Source organism: Leucoraja erinacea, chromosome 40 (assembly GCF_028641065.1).
Source record: "Leucoraja erinacea ecotype New England chromosome 40, Leri_hhj_1, whole genome shotgun sequence".
In the NCBI taxonomy this organism is placed as follows: Eukaryota; Metazoa; Chordata; class Chondrichthyes; order Rajiformes; family Rajidae; genus Leucoraja; species Leucoraja erinaceus.
Genome location: NC_073416.1, coordinates 7,394,819 through 7,416,444, shown reverse-complemented (window position 1 = coordinate 7,416,444; position 21,626 = coordinate 7,394,819). Strand labels below are relative to the sequence as shown.

General features: G+C 43.0%; 1 protein-coding gene across 1 annotated transcript; it reads right to left on the bottom strand.

The window, feature by feature from the left end:
- Positions 1–301: 301 nt before the first annotated feature.
- On the bottom strand, positions 302–7,749 carry mettl1 (methyltransferase 1, tRNA methylguanosine). Its single transcript, XM_055664633.1, has 6 exons — positions 7,469–7,749; positions 7,096–7,262; positions 5,848–6,032; positions 3,149–3,262; positions 1,735–1,836; positions 302–628 (listed from the first exon to the last, which is right to left on the bottom strand). Exons 1-6 carry the CDS (start codon positions 7,732–7,734, stop codon positions 482–484), a joined length of 981 nt encoding a protein of 326 aa, XP_055520608.1. The 5' UTR covers positions 7,735–7,749; the 3' UTR covers positions 302–481.
- Between the last annotated feature and the right edge of the window lie 13,877 nt (positions 7,750–21,626).

Below are 21,626 nucleotides of genomic sequence, written 5' to 3'. Positions count from 1 at the left end.
AGAGAAGGAATGGGTGACGTTTTGGGTCGAGACCCTTCTTCAGAGCTTTTTGTGTCTATTTCTGAACTAACATGTTTGCACACAAATCTCACAGCAACAATGCAAACTTGCTAGAATAAACAGCCATGGTGATAACTCGCAGTGCAAACTGCTCACCGGGATTTCCTACAGGGGTGATTATAATGATGTGTTCCTCACTTTTTACTGAAGGATAAAATAAAACATCTCAAAATTGGCACAAGCAGACAGATTTTCAATGCTTCTGTTAGCACAGCAAAATACCTACCCACCACGCAGTGACAGTTATTAAAACTTGCTCAGATTTATTTTGTCTCGCTTTATGCTTTTTGTAAAAAAGAGATGGCGCATTCTTCAATGCAGTGGCCCAGTGGCTGAGGCTAAAACAAGACACCCAGTATTGTCCAACTGAGCAACGTGCCTTTCAACTGTCTTTGTAAAATCAAGGCCAGAAGTGCTCTCCTCAGGACTTTTCCCCTTCATTTGTCAGCTTCAGGTTTTTTCCCTCAATTCGTCGGAATACTGCAGTAAAATTCTGTCCGCCATTCCGCAATACTTTTTTACCTTCTTCCGTGCACACACCCAGACGGTCAATAATGATGTCATCCTTCTGGTTTAAATGAAAGAAAAAAGATAGGCTTCAGAAAAGTATCCCCCATTGCTGGTCAATCTCCATCTACCGTTAAAGGGGAAAAGGACAACGTGCTCCCACAAATGTGGAAATGGGATCGTGCAATACGGTCATGCAGCAATAACTCAAAAAATATCCTTGCCTCCAAACACAGCAAAAGATCACAAAGTGACAGTATATTCCTATAAATATGATATAACAGGAAGAATTAACCCAAGATGGGTGCACTGCCTACGTGGCTAAACATGCTGACAAAACTGACGCCAACTTTTTTTATTTGACATTTGCAAATCATACTTATGCAAGATCCCTAATATTGCACAGGAAACCTAGACATCATTGGTTTTAGAATGTAAGTCCAAGCTGACACAAGATCCAAGCTGACTTTCTATCCACTCAAAGTGTGGAATCCTTTGTGTAGGTTTCTATGGACAGAGCAAAATACCAGCTGAAAGAAAGCAGCTCAGCAGCCAAACGCTGGGGAAGGGGGGAAAATTCAATTCATTTTCCAGATTCCTGCTGAAAGTGTACTTGATTGATTGGACCAGAACAGGATAGAAACATAGAAATTAGGTGCAGGAGTAGGCCATTCGGTCCTTCGAGCCTGCACCGCCATTCAATATGATCATGGCTGATCATCCAACTCAGTATCCCGTACCTGCCTTCTCTCCATATCCTCTGATCCCCTTAGCCACAAGGGCCACATCTAACTCCCTCTTAAATATAGCCAATGAACTGGCCTTGACTACCCTCTGTGGCAGAGAGTTCCAGAGATTCACCACTCTCTGTGTGAAAAAAGTTCTTCTCATCTCAGTTTTAAAGGATTTCCCCCTTATCCTTAAACTGTGCTAGGATGGGGCTAGCAAGGCTAAATAAGCTGACGAACTTCTGTTTAGCTTCAACCAAAGTACTATTGATACAAAAGGAAATATAGCTTTGCAAAGTTAGCATAAAAAGTGGGAAATGTTGGTAAAAACTACCGAAGCCCAAAGCATTCCAATTATATATTATGCTTTAGAAATACACCCAAGACAAAAAATGCAATTATGTTGCGACTTCGACATAAATACATGTGTGATTCTCACCAGATCCTCTAGTTGTACACCTTCAAACAATGGGTGCTCAGTGAAGTGTTTGACCATCCACTCGTGTACTTCCTGCACATCAGTAATGGTATAGACCAGACCCTAAAGCGGAGAAAGTGCAGACACATTATTTATTTTTTTTAAATCACAGGATAACAATATTAAATATGGCCATTACAGCACTGTTATTTCATTAAACAACACCATATTAATAGCTTTGACTCATTTTAAAACTTAACTGAGGGGTTATAACTATCCCCACAACCCAATCTGGCTACAATAAGTTGCAATTCACTTAAAAGCTTAAAATATAATCATTCCAAGATGCACAGCAGGATTATCAAAGAAAAAAGAGAACGGTTCAAGGAAGCTAATTCCATAGTACTGTACCCAGACAGCTGAAGATGCCCTCACTCTGGCAGAGACATTTAAAGCAGGGGATGATGAATTAACGGACAGCAGCAAAACAGGGCCCAGCAACTGGATCTGGACTTGCTATAGATAGATAGATAGCCTTTTATTGTCATTCAGACCGAAGTCTGAATGAAATTGCAGCAGTCATACATATAATACAATACAATAAACAACAATAAACACATATTAACATCCACCACAGTGAGTCCACCCAGCATCTCCACACTGTGATGGAGGCAAAAGTCTTAGATCCGCAGTCTCTTCCCTCCTCTTCTCCCTCTGCGCTGGGGCGATACCCCACTGGGCGATGTTAAAACAGTCCCGCGGCTCAAACACCGCGGCCCGGGGTGGTTGAAGCTGCCGCCCACCAGTTCTGCAGACGCAGCCGCTGGCCCGCGGCTGAACCCCGGACTCAGGCCACCACCGCCAGAACACCGTCCCAGCCACCCTCACGTGAGTACTGCGCCGTCTTCAGCCTCGGGCTGGGCCACCCCGACATGGGCGTCGCTTCTTCCCCGGACTGGGCCGCCCCGACTTGGGCGTCGCTTCTTCCCCGGACCGGGCCGCCCCGACTTGGGCGTCGCTTCTTCCCCGGGCTGGGCTGCCCCGACTTGGGCGCCGAACCTCCCTCGGGCTGCGAGCGCCGCACCTCCCCGAGCTCGGCCGCTCCGACGGGAGCCTCGTTCCACCCTCGGGCTGGCTGCCCTCACTCAATAAATGCCTGATTCGTCCAAAAGACTAAATTCTACATTTGGTCCCCTTATTTAAGAAAGAATATATTGGCATACGGAATAATAGCAACAGAACATTACAGTCCATCTCTTGCTCTTCCTTGTACTTGTTTTTTTTCTAATTACGTTTTTGCACTAATGTCTTTTTTTTGCAGTCTTCTTTCTTTTAGAAATTCTACATGTATGGGAAACTTCATTTGCACATATCTCTCAATTAAACCCTGGTAGTGTACACCTTCCAATTACACACAGAACAAAAGGGCTCTTACCCCTACACGCAGAATGTAGGCGTACTCAGCCAGCAATGTTGAGCTGATAATTCTCCATTTGTGCTTCGTCTTTTTAAAATGTGGATCCGGAAAAAGGAAGAACATCTTGCTCAGCTGTAAATAGAAAAAGTCTAAACTGAAAAGAATGTACTTCGCAGAAAAGAAAAATGGATAAATATTAAATATAGGAAACAACAGTATTCCATTCAGCCCTACTGATTTTGTATCTCGTTCACTTTTCTGCTCAACTCCTATACCTCTTTACTCGCAAACAAAATCTATTCTCAGCCTTAAATATATCCAGTGGCTATACATTCACTTGGGTGGGAATTCAAAATATAATGGTTTAGGACAATAGCTCCAGAATTTAGATTTTGTGGGGCAAGAGCATCACTAGCAAAGGTTACATTTAATGCCTGTTCCTAAGTGGCTCTGACCTGAGCAACTTACTTGGCCATTTCGGCAGGTAGCTGAGAGCCACATAGAAGCCAGGTCACTTATTTCCTTTCCTAAACGATATTGCTGAACCAGATGAATTTTTATAATACAGCACGCCACTGCCGCCACATGGGCCTGGGTAGACAATCAAAACTAGCTACAGCAACGAGCGGGTGCAGCGAGCGCCCCCTTAAACGTTAAATTGAGTCCTGTTCTGCCACCTTGGGTTGATGCAAAATATCCCACAACCTCTCATTTTAATTGCAGATTTCATAAAATAGAAATCCCCAGCTGCTCTGGTATAATTTGAATGTGCACCTAGATCAATGGTTGAGCTTTCTGGGTGACCAGAATCATAAAGCAAGAAATCATGCCCTTTGACCACGTTGCACCATCTACACTCATCCCATTTGACCATGTTTGGCCCATCTCCCTCTAAATCTTTCCTACCTGTCCAAATATCTTTTAAATGCTGTTATAGAACCTGCCTCAACTGTCCTCATTCTTTAGGAAACAGCAGTTCCCTATTCTTCCATTATGGATGAGGCTCTCACTAAGGTCTCCTCGATGTCCCGCAGCACCGCTCCCCCTCCCCCCATTCGTAACAAGGACAGAGTCCCCCTTGTCCTCACCTTCCATCCCATCAGCCGTCGCATACAGCATATACTGTAATCCTCCAACATTTTCGTCACGTCCAGGGGATCCCACTGCTGGCCACATTTTCCCATCTCCACCCCTTTCTGCTTTCCGCAGAGACCAACCTGATCTCCCGGTTGCTCAGCACTTTAACTCTCCCTCCCATTCCCAATCTGACCTTTCTGTCCTGGGCCTCCTCCATTGTCAGAGTGAGACCCAGCGCAAATTGGATGAACAGCATCTCAAATTTTGCTTGGGTAGCTTACACCCCAGCAGTATGAACATTACGACTTCTGTAACTTCAAATAGCCCTTGCTTTCCCTCTCTCTCCATCCCCTCCCCCTTCCCAGTTCTCCCACCAGTCTTACTGTCTCCGAGTACCATATAAACCATATAACCATATAACAATTACAGCACGGAAACAGGCCATCTCGGCCCTACAAGTCCATGCCGAACAAATTTTTTTCCCCTTAGTCCCACCTGCCTGCACTCATACCATAACCCTCCATTCCCTTCTCATCCATATGCCTATCCAATTTATTTTTAAATGATACCAATGAACCTGCCTCCACCACTTCCACTGGGAGCTCATTCCACACCGCCACCACTCTCTGCGTAAAGAAGTTCCCCCTCATATTACCCCTAAACTTCTGTCCCTTAATTCTGAAGTCATGTCCTCTTGTCTGAATCTTCCCTATTCTCAAAGGGAAAAGCTTGTCCACATCAACTCTGTCTATCCCTCTCATCATTTTAAAGACCTCTATCAGGTCCCCCCTTAACCTTCTGCGCTCCAGAGAATAAAGACCTAACTTATTCAACCTATCTCTGTAACTTAGTTGTTGAAACCCAGGCAACATTCTAGTAAATCTCCTCTGTACTCTCTCTATTTTGTTGACATCCTTCCTATAATTTGGCGACCAAAATTGTACCCCATACTCCAGATTTGGTCTCACCAATGCCTTGTACAATTTTAACATTACATCCCAGCTTCTATACTCAATGCTCTGATTTATAAAGGCTAGCATACCAAAAGCTTTCTTTACCACCCTATCTATATGAGATTCCACCTTCAAGGAACTATGCACGGTTATACCCAGATCCCTCTGTTCAACTGTATTCTTCAATTCTCTACCATTTACCATGTACGTCCTATTTTGATTTGTCCTGCCAAGGTGTAGCACCTCACATTTATCAGCATTAAACTCCATCTGCCATCTTTCAGCCCATTTTTCCAAATGGCCTAAATCACTCTGTAGACTTTGGAAATCCTCTTCATTTTCCACAACACCCCCTATCTTGGTATCTTGGTACATTCTATCTGTCACGCTTACTCCCCTGACATCAGTCTGAAGAAGGGTTTCAATCCGAAATGACATTCATTCCTTCTCTCCAGAGATGTTGCCTGTCCCTCTGAGTTACTCCAGCATTTTGTATTTACCTGCCTCAACTACTCCTCTGGCAGCTCATTCCATATGCCTACCACCCTCTGTGTGGAAAAACTTGCACCTCAAGTTCATATTATGTCTTTCCCCTCACACCTTAAACCTGTGCCAGTTAAGTTTATGTAAGTAGACTAGTCTAGTTACATAACCAGAATCAGTCACGGAATGAGCCAAACACTGTACCTGTCCTTTCTTGAAGAAGTTTGGTAAATACTTCATTGCGTTGCTTCTGATGCAAGCGATGTTCTGATATTTTCCAGGGTTTGAAGCTCTGAGGGATTTGATACGATCTATGACATAGTCAGATACCTTCACTCTGATTTCTAACCCCAGAATTAAGGAATTGGGGAAGAGAGGAGATAACTCAACTGTTAAAAAAAAACAAAGATGTCTCATTAGTGTTGAGTCTGGTTTCGGTGCTAAATTTCCTGGAATTAAGAACTTTTGTAAAACACCAAACAATACTACCCGCAGTGTTTCCCACCCTCCACCTGATACAAATGAAGCACACAAGATCTCTGCAGGATTGAGGATAATCGGCTTAATGTAGCACTAATAGAGCATCTCGAGGGTATCACAGGTGACTAAAACAAGCGACATTAAAACAAAACTTAGTGACAACTGTGTGGGATCACAGCCCACACCACAGGCCAAACTAGGCCAATGTGACTGACCCAGTTACCTGGCTGGTGTGGATGAGTTGGGCTGAAAGGCCAGTTTCCATACTGAAAACTATATGCTCCCTTCCAGATTCAACCCAAATGTAACAATTTTAGTTAATGATATTCCCTGCAGAATGTGGTGCAGCGGTAGAATTGCTGCCTTACTGCACCAGAGACGCAGGTTCGATTCTGACTACAGGTGCTGTCAGTACGGAATTTGTATGCTCTCCCTGTGACCACGTGGATTTTCTCCGGGTGATCTGGTTTCCTCCCACATTCCAAAGACATGCAGGTTTGTTGGTTTCTTTAAATTGTCCCTACTGTGTAGGACAGAATTAGTGTGGGTGATCATGGCCAGCACGGGCTCAATGGGCCAAAGGGCCTGTTTCCACACTGTATCTCTAAAACTAAACTCAAACTAAATGTTCAACACAAAAATAGGCTTGTCAGTCCAACCAGTTCATGCCGTTATTTATGGTCCACCCAGGCCCTCGCCCAACTTTCCTATACACAGTTCTTGCTTTCTTTGCCCTGTTAATGTAAACTGAATGGTGTCAGATGGGTAATTGTATTCCAGTACTTTCACTGAATAGTTACCCTTTACTCCCACTCCATACTTTCTATCTTTGTTAGCTCGTAATCTGCTACTTGCCCCTTGACTCTACCTTCTCTAACCTTATTCATTAGTCGATTATCAAAGGCCATATTGAAATCCCGATAAAGTATATCCAGACTGACAAAGAACATTGCTCCAGTAACACACTCTTACCCAGTAGGCCTCCATAGCCACATCCAATGTCTGCAAATTCCACCTGAAACTTTAAATTATTTTTGTCGGTCATATCTTTCTCATCATCGTGATGATCTTTCTCAGAAAGTGGCTTGAAGTATTCAGGGTAGTACTGAGACCAATCCATCTCCTCAGGCTTAACGGGGCTGGAGACAAACAAGAAAATACAATAAATCGCATCCTCAATGAACTACCATCTCCATCCCATAAAGGACCAAATCTTTTATTCCCCCATCCTTTTCACACATAGATTCCTCTTCCCCCTACCCTTCCTCGCCCTCTTGCACATCCCCTCCCCTTCACACATCCATAATTCCCCAATTACACCTCCCCCTCCACAACTATTGCTCACTAATCGAAGGCGTGATCGGCCATCGGGTTGGAGTGAGCGCGCTGTCTATAATAACGCTTCTGGGGAGCCGGCACCGCCATTCTCGCCGATACCGTGAGGGGAGACGAGCAGCGACAGCTCGGAAGGGAAGCTCGCGCTGCCCCGCGCGCCCAAAATACGTCATCGGCGCGCTCCCGCCGAGGCCACGTGAGCGGCTCCAGCAGCCCGTTGCTGTGGTGATGCGCTGTCGCCCGCTTTCCCTCGCTGTCCCACACAAGCAGAGGCATGAAAGTGGCGCTTCTTGCAGGGGGGGGGGAATAATGACCATATTTTGTGTCATAGATAAAAAAAATATTGTCCCACTTTCATCTTGGGCTATTACCTATTTTATTATTTGACCACATCTGCCTCTAATTTATAATATACCAGATATCTTGTTTGTTAGTAGAGGCTGGAGAATTTCCCAAATAGGAAGGGGGGGAGAGACTAGGGCTGGAGAATATTCCAGAAGTCGCGAGGGGAAAGACTTGGGGCGGAAAATATTCCAGAAATAGGGAGATGAGAAACTAGGAATGGATTGCAAAGCAAAATTAGAATTTTTGAACTGTTCTTGACTAAGAACAAACAACAAAATTTAGCATAGCTTGAGGGTTAGCAGGATAAAAAACATCATCAAAATGAAGAGATAAAGTCAAGTCAAAGAGTTAAGTTTTAAAAAGAGGAGGAAAGAGAGGGAGAGGTCTTACTTGGAAAACTACATCGCTAGCTGTGTTTCCATCTATTTGGCAATGGGAATCGCAGGTTCTGATCTTTTATTCAAACAAAAGCAAAAGGAAGAAGCCTTTGCATTCAGGTCACAAACATCAGTTTCAGTTCTAGCCCAGAGAAGCAGTGTCTTAAAATAACATAAAAAGCTCTGGTAGAAAGCTCCCAGTGGAGAGAAAGAACCATTCAATTCTCCATCATTGAACGAACTTCATCAATGGAGGATATTAAAAACAAATCTGACTGAATGGAACTCGTAGTTCAGCAGTATGCACTTAGTCAATCTGTGATGTGTGAAATTAGGAAATTACATTTTTAACCTGATCTCATCGCATGCTTGGCAGCAGTTCTCAGTTAAAAGAGCCATTACGGTTTTGTGGAGTCTGCATTATCAACCAGAGTGATGCTTCATGGTATTGTGGCCCAGAGATCCCAACTGATAGTGAAGCTTTCCTCATATAGGCTGGATCATCTTTAAAAATGCTCCATCTTTGGATGTCTACTGTTTATTCTAAAAAACCTCTGGACAAACCTAACAAAGTTAAGCTGTTGAACTAATTTGCTCTGAGGTTAGGGATTAATGTGGTGACTGTCTGCAATCTTGCCTCCATGGTTCAAATACCTTGTTTTGATCACCAGGACTGGAGCAGTTCTAAATATACTTTGAGGCTCTAAATCCTGGAGTTAGACATCTCATACAGGGAAAACACCTCCCCCATATCTATCCTGTAAAAAAAAATTTGGAGACATGAGAATCTGCCGATGCTGCAATTTTGAGCAAAACGCAAAGTGCTGGAGGAACTCAGCAGGTCAGGCGGCATCTGTGGAGGGAATGGACAGGCGACGTTTTGGAGTGGGAATTTTTATGAAGAAGGGTCCCAACCTGAAGTATCGTCTGTCCATTCTCTCCACAGATGCTGCCTGACACACTGAGTTCCTCAGTGTTTAGGGAAACATGTTTATGAAACCAGTTTCTACAAATTCTCTCAGAATTCTCCAAAGTTGAAGCCTTGAAACAGGAGAAATTCCTCGGCATTCCCAATCGATCGGCAGCATGTATATATGGTATCAAGATTTTAAAGTTATGTTAATGTATCAAGCTTTGGGAGCACAGGAAACATTCAGCAAACTGCTCTTCATTTCTCATTAACAAAGAAAATGAATCATTTCCTGCATAAAAGGCTAAGAAACAGTAGCTGACGAGAACACAAATTATCCAATTTTGTTAACTAATGAGACATTGAAAGCCATTGGCATGAAACTGAGCAACGGATTTCTATTCCCTAGGAGGGAATCTCTGAGTTGCACATTAATCATTGCAATCTGCCCTCAGTGTGATGCAGTATTTCCCCAGTATGATGAATATTTAGCTTGGAAGAGCTTCCTAGAGTGGCTGAACATAGGTTGTCCTGTGCTCTTAACCTTCCTCTTTCCAATGCTCTTATTTATCCCAGTCTTGATAATATCACACAATATCCTAGTTATTCTTTGGTGTCATGTTCCAGTCAAGGTCCCCTTCACTTGCCAGAACTCAACCACCCAAATGAAGACTGTTGTAGTCCCAAGTCCCAGGGGTAGGGTGATTGATATGTGGACACTGGCACCAGCCTAGACTGGTACTTGGCATTGTCGGTGGGATGCTGCAATGCTTCACTGCCGCCTCTGCTGCACAGGCAGGGCTGCATATTACCCTAGTTCTACAACTCCCAAAACATCATCTTTTCCAGGTACTCAAACTCGGCTTCCTTTTGCATTTTGGACTGTTATAAAGTCAATATTGGAACCTGTATGAAGCCTCTGTATTGATTCCACTGAGTCTATCAGGGGATGAATAACGTGAATATTTTGGGGGGATGTTTGGGGGTAATGCATGATAGTGGGTTTAGTTTAGAGATACAGTGCGGAAACAGGCCCTTCGGCCCACCAAGTCCGCGTCAACCAGCGATCACCCCATACACTAACACTATCCTACACACAAAGGCAATTAACCTACAAACCTGTATATCTTTGGAGTGTGGGAGGAAACCGGAACACCCGGAGAAAACCCATGCTGGTCACAAGGGAACATACAAACTCTGTACAGACAGCACCTGAGGCTAGGATCAAGCCCAGGTTTCTGGAACTGTAAGACAGCAATTCTACCACTGCCCCACCGTGCTGCACTGTGGTGATGGTGGGTGTCATCGTGCACCCAATGGACTCTTTGGTTGTGAGAGACTCCAGGACAAACCTGGAAAGTTGGCACTTATATAGGCAGTAAGATAAAAGTGGATGAGAGAGAACTTGAAATGGAGACAAAATAACTATCTCACTGCTAATGGTGGATTTGCTGGGTGGGATAATGATTGATGAAGTAAGAAACTATTACAGAGAGTTCAACGTACCATGCCCATCCAATAGTTCCCTCAATGGGATTTTGAGGAAAATCATTTTTCTGCCCTTCCTTTTGTGCGATTGAATTTTGCAGGATAACTAACTTGCTAGAAACAATTAGAAAAATGGACTAACTTTGTCAAATATTAGCATACATTTGCTCTCTTGACAATCTCATTGTGCTTGTGAAATCTTAGCAGCTATTATTTTTGCTCCCCTCAATCTTATTCAACCTTAATTTCCCCTGTTCAGTTGGACAAATGTCATTCTATTAAAACAACTCCAGGCAATTCAAGGCAAGTACCAGACCATGTCACTTTGAAAATCTGCTCATACATATTTCATGATGCATTTGTATGCAACAAATAACTGTAGATAACAGCAGGAATGGTTAGATTGTATTTTACTGACATATGACCCATGCATTTATTTGTTTTGAAGAACATTGATATGCGACATTTTGGGTTGGGGCCCTTCTTGAAGTTACTCCTGCACTTTGTGTCCTTTTGTGTAAACCAGCACCTGCAGTTCCTTGTTTCTACATCACGAATGAAGATTTGCTTTCGACAACCACATATGAAATCAGACCTGCAATCGGCCATTAGGACTCTCATGTCTCCTCTCCCATTCAGTAAGATCCTGGCTAGTCTGATCATTGCAACAACTCCACTTCCCAACAACTCCATTTTCCATCTCCAAAATCTATCTCAGTCGTGGAAAACCTCAGCAGCTCTCCAAAGTGAAACAATTCTAAAGGTTTACCATCTTGAGAGAACAAGTCCCTCATCTCAGTCTCAAGTGGCCATTCCTAATCCTGAAATAATTCCCTCTGTTTTCATCTGAGGGGGAACCAGTTGAATGGCATGTACCCTGTCAAGCTCTCTCTGAACATTTGGACTAAAATACTGCAGAAGTTAGAAATCTAAAACAAAAGCAGTAAATGTTGGAAGGATGAACAGGTTAAACAGCGTACGTGAGGTGAGAAAAGAGTCAATGATCCTTCATCAGAACTAGAAAAATGAGAAGACAAGCCTGTAAGTTACAGACAGAGAGAGAGAGAGAGAGAGAGAGAGAGAGGGGGGGAGGGGGGGGGGGAGAGGGGGAGGGGGAGGGGGGGGGAGGGAGAGGGAGAGGGAGGGGGAGAGGGAGGAGAGGAGAGAGAGGGAGAGAGGGAGAGAGCGCGCGCACCTGACTTAACTACCTCCTCTGGTAGCCCCCACTCCCTGAGTGAAAAATATGCCCCTCAGGTTCCTATTCAATCTTCCCCCTCTCACCTTAAACCTATGTCCCCTGGTTCTTAATTACCCTACTCTATATGGAAGACTCTGTGCATTCACCATATTCCACTCATGAGTTTATACAGCTCTATATGCTTCCAATTTGTTCCTTCATCCAAAGAATTGTTGAATTCTGCCACCAAATGATGGGAATGTCTGGTGTCGTATATAGGCTGGATCATACTTCTGCGACCATGATGAGGAAAAAATAGATCAGCCATGATTAAAGGGCGGAGCTGACTTGATGGGGCCCAATGGCTTAATTCCGCTCCTTTGTCTTATGGTCTTATGATTGGTAAGGATCTGAGAAAGCCTTGCAACAAGAAAATAATGTGGATTATTCAAACATTAGGGACCAATGAGCCTCAGTATTTCAAGTTGTTCATGGGTTGTGTGTGTTGCTGACATTCACTTCCCATCCTCAATTGTACATTGAGTTGAGTCGTTGGCTGGATCATTCCACAAGGCAGTGAAGAGTCGATCATATTCGGAGAGTCTGGTGTCATATGGAAGCCTACTCGGAGAAGAATGGCAGATTTCAATAGACAATAGACAATAGGTGCAGGAGTAGGCCATTTGGCCCCTCGAGCCAGCACCGCCTTTCAATGTGATTATGGCTGATCATCTACAATCAGTACCCCGTTCCTACCTTCTCCCCATATCCCCTGACTCCGTTCTTTTTAAGAGCCGTATCTAGCTCTCTCTTGAAAGCATCCAGAGAACCTGCCTCCACCGCAGAGAATTCCACAGACTCACCACTCTCTGTGAGAAAAAGTATCTCCTCGTTTTCGTTCTAAATGGTTTACTCCTTATTCTTAAACTGTGGCCCCTGGTTCTGTGGCCCCTGGTTTCCTCCTGCAATGGACATTGGTGAACCAGCAGATTCATGGTCACTGTTACAAAGACTGGCTTTTAATTCTAAATTTATGTCATTGACTGAATTTAAATTCCCCAGCTGCTATAGTGAGTTTTGAACTCGTATCCCTGGATCAATAGTCTAGGCCCTGCCAGTAGTTATAAATGTATGGCATTGCAGTATGAATTCCTAAAACACCCGTAAATATTCAACAATGAAAATGGAACTTGGCTTTTGAGGCATCATAAATCAGTCCTCTGGAGATTTGTTAAGTCTCCTGCTAGCGATTAACTTGTCTGGTTAGATGTTTTATTTGCTGTATGGCCATGTGAAAGGGTAAATAAGAGGAAAATGCAACAATGATAAACTCAAAAACAGCATTAACCCTGAACTGGGATGACACAAATATAAATGAGGAATTTTCTCTGTCTGGACAGTGGGCAAGAGATTTGTTATAATAATAAATAATAATTTTATTTATAGAGCACTTTAAAAAAAAACATAGCTGCAACAAAGTGCTGTACATCACTAATCATTGACACACCAAAAATAACAATCAAAAGAAATAGTAGGAAAAGACATGTAAAAGAAAGAAACATCAAAAACACCAAAAACAGAAGCAAAGTCTCAGGCATGGTCAAAAGCCAGGGAGTACAAATGTGTTTTAACACTGGATTTGAAGATGGACAGTGAGGGGGCCTGTCTGATGTGCAACGGCAGGGTGTTCCAGAGTGCCGGAGCAGCAACAGAGAAGGCTCTATCCCCTCTGAGCCTCCGACTAGACCTCGGTACCTCCAGGAGCAGCTGACCAGCTGACCTGAGGGACCGGGCAGGAGCGTATGGGTGGAGCAGCTCAGAGAGGTAAGGCGGGGCGAGCCCATTCAGAGATTTAAAAACAAATAACAGTATCTTAAAATGAACTCGAAAGTGCACCGGGAGCCAGTGGAGGGAGGCCAGAATTGGCGATATGTGCTCCCTCTTTCGAGTCCCTGTTAAAAGGTGAGCAGCAGCATTCTGAACCAACTGGAGACGAGCCAGTGAAGAACGAGCAACACCTAAATAGAGCGCGCTACACTAATCCAGCCTAGATGTAATAAAGGCATGGATTACTGTCTCAAAATGCTGCCGCTCGAGAATGGGCTTCACCTTCGCCAGCTTCCTTAGGTGAAAGAAGCTGGACTTAACCACCGCGCATATTTAGCGATCTAATTTAAAGTCACTGTCCATCCTAAAACCCAGGTTCACAACTGTTGGCTTCACGTACCTTGACAATGGACCTAAATCAACAAATGGAGGTTCACGGCAGCCATTGGGATCAAATAAAATCACCTCTGTCTTCTTTTCATTAAATCCAAGAAAGTTTAGGGCCAACCAGGACTTAATGTCATCAAGACAAGACAGAGGTGATTTTAATCCATCAACCATTCTGTGAGAGGATAGAATGGGAGCCTAAACTCAAACTGATTATTGTTAGAAGGTGGCACACAGTATATGCATAGAGTGCCCCCAAATTACCCTGAGTAACTCACTCCAAAATGAAAAGCATCTGCCATTTCACAAGTAAGATATGGCTGAGCAAGTCTATTTGGAATAAAAACTCAAAATGTGAACACAAACACTAAACTCATCAGATCAGGCAGCATCTGTGGAAAGAAAAACAGTGAACAGGGTGGCACAGTGGTTAGTAGTAGAGCTACTGCCCGACAGCACCAGAGACTATGATTCGATCCTGACTACAGGTGCTGTCTGCACAGAGTTTGCACATTCTCCCTGTGACCGTGTGGGTTTGAAGGTTAATTGGCTTCAGTAAAAATTGGTGATGGTGGATTCATGATGATCATACCTTTGAACATCATGAGTAGGTAGGTATGAGTAGGTATTCTGGGGGTCACCACTGACCAGAAATTTAGCTGGACCCACTGCATAAAGACCATGGCTACAAGAGCAGGTCTGAAGTTGCATATCCTGCAGCAAGCGGCTCAACTCCTGATACCCCATGGTTTTTCTAACACTACTGTTTCAACAATATGAGGGAATATTCTCCAGTTGTCTGGATGTGTGCCACCTGAACAACACTCAAAATGCTTGATACTATCCAGGATAAAGCAACACGCAAGCATCAAGCAGCCTAAGTATTCATTCCCTCAACCGTGGTTGCTATCTATGAATTGTACATGTAGTTACTCACTGAGGTTACTTTCATGGCACCTCCTGAACCTGCAATCTTTTATCAGCAAGAAGGACAAGTCACACAGCATTCTGATCTGCAAAATATATCACCATTTATTCACTGTCACTGTGTCTAGATTCCCAATTCCCTGCTCAGCAACACTGTGGGAGTCTTCATCGAAGATTGCAGCATTTCAAGAATCACTTTCTGAAGGGCAATTAGAAATGGACCATAAATACTGGCTTGCCAGTGACACCCTCATCCCATAAATGAATATGAAGAGATAAATCTGCCTGCTAACTGTCGCAAAAAGGAATTCATTGTATAAATATGTTTCAGGATGCCTGGATACCTGCAGTAGGAGGCTACATACAAGCTCTTTTTTTATTAATTGCAGACTGATAATGGCTTTCAAACAAAACACATTTTTTGTGAGATTTCTTTGGAAAACAATTAGCTGAAGGTTCCTGCCGTGAATCTTCATCAAAATTAATTGGATGCTGCACCATTAATACTTAAGTATAATTATTAATGGAAACAGCATTTAAAAATAAACTCCGCAACAGCTGGAGTTGAATGTGGTCCCTCAGGCTTTCTACTAAACACACCAGGCTTTCAGTGCAATTCTGTTTTAGTGTTGGGTATTCAGGAGATTATAAGGAAAGGCTTACATTCACAATACACCAAAATGTTTCACAACCAATGAATTACCTTTCTGAAGTGCAGCTGTAATGTAGGAAATGTGGCAGCCAATTTGTGCACAGAAAGAGCTTATAAACTTACATGGGGTTGAGATGATTTCCAGAGAGTTGTTTAATGATCGCAAATGAAGAGTAAATATTGGTCACAGCACATCAGGGAGTGCTCCTCTGTGCATCTTCTTAATCGTGTGATGCTATCTATGATGCCATCTGAGCTATTAAAGTCTTGTGAGGAGGGGGTGGGGGGGGGGGGGGAGGAGGGAGAACAAAGGAGGACCTGGTGCAGGATTTGTCAGCGCCTTTATTGTGGTGACTATTTGCATACCTTGGATGCAAAGAATTTCACTGTGACTTGTCAAATCTGTTTATTTATGTGCATATAGAAACATAGACAATAGGTGCAGGAGTAGGCCATTCGGCCCTTCGAGCCTGCACCGCCATTCAATATGATCATGGCTGATCATCCAACTCAGTATCCTGTACCTGCCTTCTCTCCATACCCCCTGATCCCTTTAGCCACAAGGGCCACATCTAACTCGCTCTTAAATATAGCCAATGAACTGGCCTCAACTACCTTCAGTGGCAGAGAATTCCACAGATTCACCACTCTCTGTGTGTGAAAAAAAAATGTTTTTCTCATCTCGGTCCTAAAAGATTTCCCCCTTATCCTTAAACTGTGACCCCTTGTTCTGGACTTCCCCAACATCGGGAACAATCTTCCTGCATCTAGCCTGTCCAACCCCTTAAGAATTTTGTAAGTTTCTATAAGATCCCCCCTCAATCTTCTAAATTCTAGCGTGTACAAGCCGAGTCTATCCAGTGTTTCTTCATATGAAAGTCCTGACATCCCAGGAATCAGTCTGGTGAACCTTCTCTGTATTCCCTCTATGGCAAGAATGTCTTTCCTCAGATTAGGAGACCAAAACTGTACGCAATACTCCAGGTGTGGTCTCACCAAGACCCTGTACAACTGCAGTAGAAACTCTCTGCTCCTAGAATCAAATGAAATCCTATTGGAGAAGCTAAACCCATATATATGGTCAATGCAATATAGACACACTGAACTATTCTGTATTTATGCTTACAATACTCTGTTGTGCTGCAGCAAGCAAGAATTTCATTGTCCTATCTGGGACACATGACAATAAACTATTTTGACTTGACAATAATTAATTCATTCAAAAATCAGCATCTCTGGCAGTTCAGCACACTCTCAGCACTGGTGCCCTTAGCCTCAGCTGCCTGGACCTCCCTAGCTTTGGAACTCTCCCCTCTCCCCCCCAATCTTTCCATCCATTATGAGACATATCTTAATGCCTACCTCTTTGGCTGAGTTTTTGATCTTCCGTTCTTCATCTCCTGATATGGCTCCACATCAGATTTTGTTGGATAATACTCCGATGAAACATTTTGGGATTTATTAGCTATTGTATGCTGCTAGTGCTATATAAATGGAAGTTATTGTCTGGGTATAAAAACATTAACTGCCTTGAAGGTGGCATGGGACTGATATTCAACTGTTAAGCCCAGTGACATTTTATAATAATGCAAAGTCAGTATTAGGTAATTCATTGTTATACAAACTACAGATCAAGAGTTTCTGTCACATTCCCACATGCACAATCAATATTTGTTTAATTTATTCCTAGTTTGATTTTATTAGATTGAAATGTAATTTGAAAATGCCTTAGAGTTTTGACACTGATAGGGGAAAGGCAAGGAAACATCAAGGTGCTCTGTGGCTGCATGGTATGGCCTCACTGGACAAAGATGCCTGCACTACAGGGTAACTAAATCGTGAGGCTCAGTTCTTCCAACCCTGCTCTGCTGCAAAATCTAGGACTGAGAAAGAAAAAGACATGCATTTCTCTGGAGAGATGCCGTTTCTTCACACTGATGGAGTGGAGGGGAAAAAGAGATGAGGAGAAGGGTTGAAGCAAGAGGTGGTAAGTGACAGATCCCCCTATTTTACTATTCCCCCTGTTCCCTTCTACCCACTATCCATTCCTGTTTGTACATTTCACTCCTCAACTGAAGAAGGATGCCGACCGGAAATGTTGGCTGTGCATTCCCTCCACAGATGCTGCTTAATCCGCTGAGTCCCTCCAGCACTGTGCTTTGCTCAAAATTCCAGCACCTGCAGTTCCTTGTGCTTACATGCATTTCTCTGCTGCCTTTCACAACCTTGGGGCACTTTACAGCCAATGAAATACAGCCCCTGTTGTTATTTGAAAAACAAGCTGTGACAAACATTAACTTAATAATGACCAGATGTTGAGCAAGAGATCAATGTTGCCCTCAAGGATACTTCCCCTGCTCTTCAAGAGTCACAATAGGATCCATTGCATCCACCTAAAAGAGCAGTTAGGATCTTGATTTAATTTCTCATCTGAAAAATAACTCAACAGTGTAGCACTCCTCCCCCCCTTGCAAGTTCAGTCCTCTGTTCATACAGCCCCTCCGACATCCAGCACTCCCACAGCTTCTCCATGGCTCCCTCAGCGCAGCTCCTCTGACTGTTTGGTACTCTCTTGATATTGCCTCTCTTGACAATGCAGTGGCGCAGCAGTAGAGTTGCTGCCTTAAAGCGCCAGAGACCTGGGTTTGCAACAAAATCAGCTTCAGCACCAACGCGGATTCCACATCTGCATGGTTCCCTCCCCTTAATGCACTGTTTTTGTATTACTTTTATTTCAAACACAAAATTCACAGAGTTGATTTAAATCATGTTCTCAAAGAGCCTGTCTTTACTTACTGCCTATTATTGCCTCCTGACATGTAGGGCAGCAACGGAGGTCCTCCACTCCTGTTGATTCCTTCAGTTGTTGTTTCCGTAACATAATTTGTTTTACGAGACAGGGTTGTTAGCCCTGTGCTCAACATCCAACCTGGAGGACCTTTTATTTATAGCCTGTCTTTACTTCTCAACAATGCTTATCGCAATACAAATGGATAGATTTCAGGATCCAAGTACACTGCAAATAGAAATAAATAATCATGTGGGTAGATATTGGGCCTAAAGAATTCAATTTGGAACCACATCTGTTTTGAAAGCACGAATTGCTTTTCGTTACTGCAGGTGGCAGTGAAAGCGTTGAAGATTGCTGCAACATAAAAGACAGTTATGTTGCCATGACAGCATGCCTCAAAGGTTGCTTACAATGAAGCTATGGATCAGGAACAGCAATGATGGGACGTTACTGCATGCTGTGAAAAGGCACAAGGCCTTTAATCTCCATTTGTCAGTCAGTTTGAACAAAAGTTGGATAATGTTGCATCCCACCAAGAAAGCAGCAAATAAAGAGCAATGCTATGTTTTTACTTGAAAAATACCCTTGCCACTTTCAAGACAAAGAGGAAAGAAAGACTTGTATTTCCATAGTGCCTTTCACATCCATTCAGGCCCACTCCAAAGTGCTTTAAACCCAATGCAGTACATTTCTTTAATAATTTCAGTAAGGTGCCAGCCCAATCACAAAGCATGATCTCACAGATCATCTATTTTAGTAATGCATATGAAGGTATGAGTATTGCCTCCAGGACACCAGGAAGAACTCAATTTCTTTTTTCTGATTTAGAAATAAATGACCAATAAATCCCTTCAATCTGGCTGGATCTAAATCCTGGAAGTCCCAAGCAACTGCACTGTGGGAATAGGATTGCAGCAGTTCACCATCTACTCAGGGGGCAATTAGGGATAGTCAACAAATGCTGGTCTTGCATTCGACACTATTTGCCCACGTCTTGCAAATAAATAAAACTAAAATTTCAGCACAAGCCATTGTGTGGGCCTGGGTAGATACAATGATAGATACAAGTCGAAGATGAAAATTAAACTTTCACAACCTTGGAACATAGTCAATACATAGAATCAAAATACCTTTTGTGCAAATTGGCAGCTGTACCCCTTGCATGGCATCAAGAAGCAGTTTGTTGACTGTAAAGTGCTTTGTGATGTCCATAAAGAGATGTGAAAGGCATTACAGGTGTGCCACTTTGATCAATACCTAAACTCTAGAAGGGAGCCTCACTGTGCAATCAGACACACTCTCCTGATTCAACATGTCTGCAAGGGTTGCTTGAAAGAAACAGTTGAAGGAGATTTTTTTTTTTTTTTTTAACTGAACAACCTAAAAAAACAGCTATTCTGCCGAATCCCACTCCCCAACTCTCAGTCCTGAGCCCTGTAGGTATGGCACTCCAAGTGCTCATCCAGGTATCCTTTAATGTAATTACAGTCTCTCTCCTGCATCCTTTCAATAAGCACCAGACTGGTCTCCGTTAAGAGACATAAATTTTCACATTTTGAATTGACCCCTCAGCCATAATCTATCTTTGGAGAAGGACTTGCAGATCTCCTCCAACTCCCGTGTGGAAAATGTATTTCCTGACTCTTCTTCCCCCTAATCCCCATTCCACTTGCTTGAGGAATGTTTCTCTCTAATCTATCCAACCCTTTAATCCCCTCCATCAGATCAGGCCCTAAAATCCCACATTTTAGGGACCACATTGTGGATTGAACAAGGGCTGATAGTTAACACGTCCAGACCCGCGAGCATGAGTCAGCGCTGCTCTCCACCATCAATAGAAAAATAATTACACCCACCAATGGAGTGACTGGCAAAGGAAGAGGATCAGTGATTTCTCACTAAATGGCATAAGTGTGGAGTTGGATTGATCACTTACTGAGCCCTATACTTACAATTTCCCAGCAATTTATTCTCAACCTATTTTCCACTTGATTGTCTCCAAATCAGCACGAAAATCATTATGTCAATTGCTGATGATGATCAGCATCCTTATAGTTTGAGATCAAATATCTGGCTACACACTTGAATTTGCATCTTGCCCACCTGTAAAACAAATTCAGGGAAAGGGGTGGGTTTAGTCATTGGAGGCTATTCCCTTGAACACTTGCAAAGTCCTTATGTTTGTCAGTTCCTACAGACCTCCAACACTCCAGTGGCCACTTGGCACCCAAGTGTGCGAAGCCTCTCCCTCCAGCTTTGGGGAGTGGAGAAGCAGAGGAAAGGATCTCTTACTGTTAATAACAAGTAACAAGTGAATTAAGAGATCAACTCTGGTGCCCAGCAATATCTGCCAGATATCATTGCGCTTTTATTTCTTGCATCTCAAAGTCGGGCTCTAGCTTTGTAATAGAGAGAGTCAAGAGTGCTTTATTGTCATATGTCCCAGATTACTTACTTTATGCTCCACTGTCCGCCATCCTTCATTGAAAAAAGCTTCTCTCTAAATCAAATAATTAGAAAACCAAAATCCAGGTCAACACCGACAGAATGTTTCTGGGGGTGGGAGGAGGTTGTCAGTATTCAAATGTTGTCGTGTGATATTGGTAACGTATGTCAGGATGAAAATTTACTGCCATGTTCAAGACGTTAAAACAACACAAAAAGGAAATTTATACCGAATTGTATTTTAATATATAAAAAGTGTCCTGCACATATTAGAATACATTATTTGCTTTTGAGGATTACCAATTTGAATTTATTGGATATTTATACAATCTGTGAAACCAAGATAGGGCACTCCTATATATATTCAAATGCACTCTGCGGTACCTTGTTAGGCCACTCTTGTACATATTAAAATACACTTCACAGTACCAAGATAGGACGCTCATTTACATATCAGTATAGACATTATTGGAGCAAGATAGAAACTTCCACAGGTACATTAGAACACAATCCATTGTACCGAGTTGGGAGACTGTATAAATGATGTCCCAATAATCCTTACAGATCTATATTTACAGCTCTCCGAAACACCCTCCTAAAAAAACAGAAATTTATTTGCCGTCCACCATTTGCATATAAATTAATTGCCTCCTGATTCGAGACAGGAGACAAGAGAAACAGTGACATGCATTAACTTAAAGGTGAAGTACACAGGGAACTTATTGCCAAAATCCCACAGCATCCTGGAACTGACGTTCGTTATTGCACGGTTCTTTTGGTTGTTTTTTCAACAAACTATCTTGCGTTCAATTCAATTCCTCTCCGAGTCAGTTCCCCCCCCC

Excerpts from the sequence above, each read along its gene's own strand:
- mettl1 (XM_055664633.1), bottom strand. The coding sequence starts at position 7,734 with ATGCCTCTGCTTGTGTGGGACAGCGAGGGAAAGCGGGCGACAGCGCAT. Across the intron at positions 1,837-3,148 it reads CCTACATTCTGCGTGTAGGG|GGTCTGGTCTATACCATTAC; the intron begins GTAAGAGCCCTT and ends TCTCCGCTTTAG. Across the intron at positions 629-1,734 it reads GTGTACAACTAGAGGATCTG|AAGGATGACATCATTATTGA; the intron begins GTGAGAATCACA and ends CATTTAAACCAG.